The sequence below is a fragment of the Eptatretus burgeri genome, chromosome 2 (assembly GCF_056783735.1).
Source record: "Eptatretus burgeri isolate ZD-2024b chromosome 2, Ebu_testis_v1, whole genome shotgun sequence".
Classification (NCBI taxonomy): domain Eukaryota; kingdom Metazoa; phylum Chordata; class Myxini; order Myxiniformes; family Myxinidae; genus Eptatretus; species Eptatretus burgeri.
Window position 1 is genome coordinate 88,517,410 of NC_140962.1, and position 7,500 is coordinate 88,524,909.

At 43.5% G+C, this 7,500-nt stretch overlaps 1 protein-coding gene across 5 annotated transcripts in view; it reads right to left on the minus strand.

Moving 5' to 3' along the window:
* Nucleotides 1-7,500, minus strand: part of LOC147032524 (contactin-3-like) — a 217,909-nt gene that overhangs the window by 1,558 nt on the left and 208,851 nt on the right. For all 5 annotated transcript variants that reach the window (XM_085870233.1, XM_085870237.1, XM_085870235.1 and 2 more), the window contains 2 exons: nt 7,241-7,451; nt 1-250 (listed from right to left, as the gene is read on the minus strand). The exon at nt 1-250 is cut by the window's left edge and continues 1,558 nt beyond it. In XM_085870233.1, the coding sequence (XP_085726359.1) occupies nt 162-250; nt 7,241-7,451 (300 nt within the window). In that variant the 3' untranslated portion in view covers nt 1-161. The remainder of the gene's footprint in view (nt 251-7,240; nt 7,452-7,500) is intronic.

The following is a 7,500-nucleotide window of genomic DNA, read 5'->3' on the forward strand; positions in this document are numbered from 1 at the left end:
TGCAAATGGCAGTGAAAACAGTCATTTGGTTGCAGTTTCTGACTCTTCAGCTCTTCGGACATCAAATCAATTTGCAGTGTGGTTGAGGTCACCATCAAAAAGCAAAAATACAACAACAAACAAACAGCAGGGTTTTCCATAACAGTCAGCTTGGAAAGAGTTCAAAGGAGCAGGAGCAGAGTAACCAATGCAATTAGATGGGTGGTCCTTGTGAGCCAGAATGCAACCTTTAAAGGACAGCAACCTGAGGCTGGAGGACAGGGTACACAGGGTACATTAGCAACTATATGTCAGTATCATAATGAACAAAATATAATAACCAGCATAAGATTGAAAGAAGTTTGACTTCTCATACATAAGAACAGCTCAAAAAACATTCACACACCATCATGATAAATCATATTCAAAAGAATAGCCATGTGTTTCACTATATATTTTTTTCTGAGCCCTGTGTAATTGAGCATAACTAGTACGTGGTAGATATTTCTCCAACTTGCCTTTTGTAGATGTTGTAAAGCATTATCAGGGTTGAATTAGACAATGAGCTTGTCGCCTTGAATCATGTGATGATAAAACCACCACTAAATTCCAACAAATGTTCCCATTTCATTGAAGGTTTGGCAAGAGAAAGTTTTTGACCCAAGGTTTTCACAAACTTCTTGGCCAAGTCTGACGTTCGATGGTAAGAGACAAGATTTTGAACATGGCCAGGCTTCCAACGATAATTTGCCTACTCTTTGTCAAAGATACCGTGGATCTTTAAAATCCACAAGCTAATGATGACAGATCATCACTCAGCTTAACCAGACTTGGTGGCGTAATGGATAGAGGATCTGCTCTGAGTCTGGGATGGGGGTTCGGTGGTTTGGAATGAACTCCGACTGAGTCACAACGAATACTTTTAAAATGGTATGTGCTGCTTCATTACTTGATGTTCGACATTTAAAAAGGATAGAACGTGGACAAACAACCATAGGTTAGCAACCATTACACAAACTCGATGGACCTCATGGCCCCCTTCTGCATTAACATTCATTGCAAGGGAACTGATATCATTAGCTTATCTGGAATTTAAATTCCAGAAAAGGTATTGTCATCACGCACCGTCCGTCCATCCGTCTGTTTCCTTTTTTGACTTCTCCGGCCAAACCACTGGGCCGATCCGGCTGAAATTTGGCAGCAAGGTTCCCATTCTGACAGGTAACAGGACTTGCAAAGCTCGTTTCAGTCACATGACTTTAAGTAGGTCAAAATGGCTGACTTAGTAAATTTCTCCAAAAATCTTCTTTTCCAGATCCACCAGTCAGAACACTACCAAATTTGAGTTTCAACATTAGGCCAGGGTAGGGATGTTAAATTGCCGGTCATGCTGATCACGTGACCGGAAGTGTGTCAAAATGGGCAACTTAGTGAGTCAATTTTTGGGAAAATCACGTAAATTCCTTCAAAAATATTCTCCAGACCCACCGGTCAGAATGGTACCAAATTTGGGTTACAACATTCGGCCAGGGTCCTGATGCTAAATTGCGGAGGCCATGCTGATCAGGTCACCGGAAGTGTGTCAACATGGCGGTTGTGTAAATTCCTTTCCAAAATCTTCTTCTCCAGACCCACCAGTCACAATGCTACGATATTTGGGTGACATCAATAGGCCAGGGTGCAGGTAAGCTCCAGGTCCAGTGGTCCTATATTTTTTAATTACAGGGAAATAGGAAAATTCCAATTTTCCACACAAATATGTACTAATAAAACAAATATAATTTTTCATTCAAAGAATATTTGAACTCTTCAATTGCCTGTCTATTTTCAAGAGAACACCTCGAGTATGCACTTATTGGACCAGTTCATTTTTGTCATAGCCTTTCCTACAAGGAATTAGCTGTTGCTCAGAATGATGAATGATGCGAAATCCCTCTGCGAATCATCAGAAGACTCAATCACAACCTCAAGCCTCAAATTAAGTGAATAAGGGATCAGCATAGTACCGTAATACATGAAATTGGCACCTTGTGACAAGACAAACATGTCTTTGGCACCTTGATGAGAAAAGTGGGCGATTTTACGATAAAAAATTGGACACTTGGACAAGAGAAATTACACCTTTAAAGCCTTCGCCTTTGGTTTCAAAATCTGAACTGCAAGGCAATGGTGGATTCGGCTTCAGAGTTTCCTTCGCCTAAATAAGCTGCCTACCAATGTTAATGAGTCCCATCTGCACAAAGCAACTGGTTTTGAGGTGCCAGTGATTCACCCCGTTAGGAGAAAGTTCATGCAAGGCTTGGCTTCACTGTCAGAGGCTGTTTTAAAATTCTGAGCCATTGGGATTACACATTTTTTAAAGAAGAAGAAGGTGCTTCCTCCCAAAAGTAAAAACTAGATCGACTCCGCTAATTTGAGCAAAAAAGCGAGAGCAGACCCGGTCTCGGGGAACGTTTCGCTGGATTCAAAGCCGGCTTCATCAGGCACAATAGACCCCGGGCTTCGGCACGTGTCCGGTTTTTATTTTGATGCGACCGCTCATTTCCGGTCACGTGCTGGTGCTCAAGGTCAAATGGAGGAGTTTTTTTTATATTTTGCAAAAGCAAAAACTAACGTCAAATCACATCATTGAAGGGGTGCTTTGCTCTTTTTTGTTTTTACTTACACGTGATCTGGTGTTATGTGTGTGTGTGGGTGAATACGTGAGTGTGCTTGTTGTTTTTGTGTTTCTGGGGCACAAAAACGGCTGGTTTCGTGTCCAGGTTGGATATGATGAGGTGTTGGTGTTCTCATTGGGTGTTGTGCACTTGTGGATGTGGTGTTTGGGATTAAGTGTTGTTTGTTTCTCACCTTATCCAGCCGTTTGCACCATCAAGTTTTCACCATTTGCATCAGAGGTGTGTATTGTGTGGGTATGTACACCATCTCCCCTGTTAGACCACCCTCTTGGCTCTTCATGTGCCACACTTCCAAAATCAACCTGTGTCGTTTGTTCGATGTAGTGTCTAGGACACGCGTCCCATCAAAGTCAAATTTATGGCCAGATTGCAGGCAATGACATGCTATGGCTGACTTGGTCACCTTTCCAAATCTAATTGCTCTATCATGTTCATCTAGCCATCGTTTCAAATTCCTTCCAGTTTCACCAATGTATAATTGGTCACAGTCTTTGCATGATGAATGGTAAACAACTCCAGATTTATCACCAGTTGGTATTGGGTCCTTTAGTTTTGATATGACATTACAGATGGTGCATAGAGCCTTGTAGGCTATGCCAATCCGTGCACCACGTACTATCTTTCTGAAAGGCCCGGGTAGTATGGTAGTACACATTGCCCAAGTGTGTCTGGCTCCTTCCTTTCTGTCCTTATTGGTTCTTCCAATGTGGGGAGTATCCCCTTGTTGTACCCATTTTTTGAGCAGGATTCCTCTAACTAATCTGATTTATTTTCCTTGGCTTTGCAAGATTACAGCATCCATGCCAGATATGCAAAGGTCCGTATAACACTGCATTTGTGAAAGATTGGGTTACAGGAGTTAAAATCCAGTAATCTGCTGGTGTGGGTTGGTTTCCTGTAAACCGAAGTCTTTTGGGAGAAGTCAGGCTCATGGTAAACCTCCACATCCAAAAATGCAAATTTGTTTTCTTTTTCAATTTCGAAATTGAACTTTAACATCGAAAGAAAAAACAGGAAGTTTGAAAGTGCAGTTCTTTCAGTTCGAGTGTGAGTTGTCTTGGCACTGACCTTGCAGACACTTTGCGGAACCCCAGCACGTTGTGAATGGAATGGTGTGCTGAACCATGGCTAATGTTCAATTCGGAGACCACTTCATCCAGCGTAATGCGACAGTTTTCCCTTAGCAAGCGCTCAAGTCCCCCAACCATTTCTGGTGTATTGGCTGTGTGAGGCCGGCCCGAGCGAGCAGTGTCTGCCACACTGGACACTGCACTTTTAAACTTCCTGTCACAGTCATAGACCTGCTGCAGTGATAAACATGGTCACAAGATTGCATTTTCATTCTGCGATGGATTTCATTGGGATTCACAACCTCATTTCCCAAGAAACGGATGACAGAACATTGCTCCTCCCTGGTGCATGCTTCTAAGGGAGCCGACATCTTGGAACTGCTCTACTGACATCATGTGCTCAATGTTGCCAGATCTAAAACAAGCAAAACATGACTCTTACCCATAGATATAACATGTCGTCTGCAACTACACACATTACATTATCAAATTTATACTGCTATTTTAAGGTTACTTGTCGACTGCCCCTCATACGCACGCACGCACGCACGCACGCACGCACGCACGCACGCACGCACGCACGCACACACACACACACACACACACACACACACACACACACACACACACACACACACACACACACACACACACACACGACTTTCTGGGGGCAGGGGGGTTGACGAGTTGAGAATTGGGGTTGGGAGGGGATTTACAGGCTTGCAGTGAGGAGTGGATTGATTGGGTCTGGAGGGGGAGGGGAGGACTTGGGGCTGGGGGTGGGGGTTGATGACTTGGGGTTGGTGAGAGGGGGTGTGGGGAGTTGGGGACTTGAAGTCACATTTTACATTGTGCAGATGTTCCGTAGGTCCCTGCTAATACATATATAATATACACACACAACCCACATGAACTACAATGTCAGTGACAATGAGATTAAGCTCTCAAGCTATCTAACATACTCCCAGGCTATCAAACATACTTCAATAGCTCAGTGTCTCAAACAGCCTCTGACAGCAACAGCTTTCACATAGCGAGGTTGTTCTCACTAACAGGTGTAGCAGTGAAAGGTGAATTACTGGTACCTTAAAAACAGTTGTTTTTGACATTTGTGGCTCATTAGCTTTGATAGCTAAGTGTCAGAGAAGGAAACTGAATTAAAATAGGACACACCTTGCGTTTTAGGTTTTGAAACCAAAGTCTGAACGTTAATTTTAATGAGGTAAAGACGGCAATCCTTCTTAAAGGAAGTGCCCCTTCTATTTGGCAACCCATGAGTCACCCTTGCGTATGGTGCATGCGCGTGCGCACACATGCACACAACACACACACACACACACACACACACACACACACACACACACACACACACACACACACACACACACACACACACACACACACACACACACACACACACACACACAATTTATATTATTCTTTTTTATATACACATTTTCTATCCATGCTTGATCTTTGCAAATCTACATTGAAAGTTGATCTTAAACACAAAATATCTTTATATGAGCAGTTGTGGGTATTTACTCAATACATGTAAGGTTAATGCCACAAGGCTTTCCAACTAACTCAATGATTCACTATAGTCTGTACTGTATATACATATGTATGTTCCATAAAACCCAGACATTCATGGATTCGCAAATCGCAGAACCCAGCTGTTCAAGGTTTTTTCGTAAAGGTGTACTGTTTCTACTTTTGCGGCCCGTGTGCTGCAGCTATTTGTGGTTTTTGCGGCATAAACCATTCCCCACTTACAATGGACCATCCTCCACAAACAAAGGTCACTACCCACCCTCCTCCATCTACCCACAATTCCCTTTAGTGATAATCCCCTACCCACAACCCCCTGCGTGAGTCTGTCTCTGCAGCATGTCCTGGGCCGAACTCTTTCTTCTCATCCTGGAACTTTCTCTTTCTACGATTCCTCGCACTCATGAACTTTTGTGCTTCATTGTTTCAATTTGTCCTTATTTTTTCAATTTAATCATGTGTCCGAAGTATCAGCGTAGTGCAGGAGATACGTCTGCTCCCAAGAGGCAGAAAATAAGTTATGAGCTTGAGCCAGAAAGTGGAGGTACTTGACTGACTTGCAAGGGGTGGGAGTGGAACCTCTGTGAGCAGACATTATGGTTTGAATGAGTCCACTCTCCAATACATAAAGAAAAACGAGAAGGTGATTTGTGAAAGTTTTACAGTTAGCGCAGCACCCAGTGCCAAAGTCATTACGTAGGCCAGGGACGTCCATATTGAAAAAAAAATGGAGAAGGCATTGAATGTTTGGCTTGAGAAGAATGCACAGAAAAAGTTCCTTTGAGTGGACCTATTATTCATGAAAAGGAAAAGTGTAAGTATGATCATCTGGTTAGTGCAGGGAGTGCTGCTAAAACGAGTGATGCAGTTAGTGATGTGGGTACGAGTGGCCGCAGTCCCTTCCAAGCTAGCAAGGGATGGTTTGCCTGTTCACGAAGCGGTACAACCTTCACAATGTTAAGTTCACAGGCGAGCGTGCCTCAGCAGATCATGACGCGGCTCCAACTTTCCCCATTCAACTTGCACAGCTGATTGCAGAGAAGGGGTACCTACCAGAGCAGGTCTTTAATGTTGATGAGACCAGCCTTTAGTGGAAAAAAAAAAACTGCCCACAAGAACTTTAATCTCCAAGTGAGAGAGGACAGCATTGGAGTTCAAGACTGCAAAGGACCGGGTATCTCTTTTCCTCTGCACCAATGCCAAAGGGGACTACATGACTAAGCCAATGATGCTGTACAGTGCCCTGAACCCACGTGTTCTCAAGGGCAAAAACAAGCATGCTCTGCCCGTATTTTGGAGGGCAAACAAAAAAGTGTGGGTAACAGCTGTCATTCTGATGGATTGGTTCCAGAACCGTTTTGCCCCTCAAGTGGAGAAGTACCTGGCAGAAAAGAACCTCTCCTTCAAGGCCCCAAGGATCTGAAGATGGCACATCCTAATGTTGAGGTCATCTTCTTCCCACTCGACACCACATCCCTAATACAACCACTTAACTAAGGGGTAATTACCACCTTCAATATGTGTTACGCCCACCACACCTTCCGTCACATCTTGGAGGTTATGGAGTCTGACCACGAACTTAGCGTCGGGAAATGTTGGAAGGACTTCAACATATCCCACTGTATCAGCACCATCAAGGGCTCTTTCAATGAAGTCAAAGCCTCCAATATCAACACTTTTTTGGGAGATATTTGGCCACCTGCCTCAAATTTGGTAATCATCTTGAGCATCCAAATCTGGCATTTCCAATAAAGTCATTGACTGCAATTTTCTTGCCTCATTATTAATATTGTACCAAATCACCTCGTACATGGGAATTACATGTACCACTGTGTCAACATGACCTTTTGGCTGAGTTACATAACTTTTTAACTCCTTGTTTACATTTCCTTGCAATCATATTCACATTCTGCAGGAATTCAGTTGCACATCACATTAAAGTACCAGGTGTTGAATTCTTACGGTTTGACTTCTCTTCCAGGTTTTCAAGTGCTGAGGCAGGTCTTTCACTGGCAATAGAGATCCTTAGCTGTGCTGGACTGCTGTAGCCACCCTCACTGTTTGCACAGATCTCCACGAGGTATGTCCCATAAGCAGTGAGATTGAGCCAAACCGCCGCATGTCCTGTTTGCAGTTCCTTGCGATCATCTTCGCCTTCTGCCCAGTATGTTACCTGTACAGCATATTCATGCATACACTGCATTTTACTTTTGTTATATCTC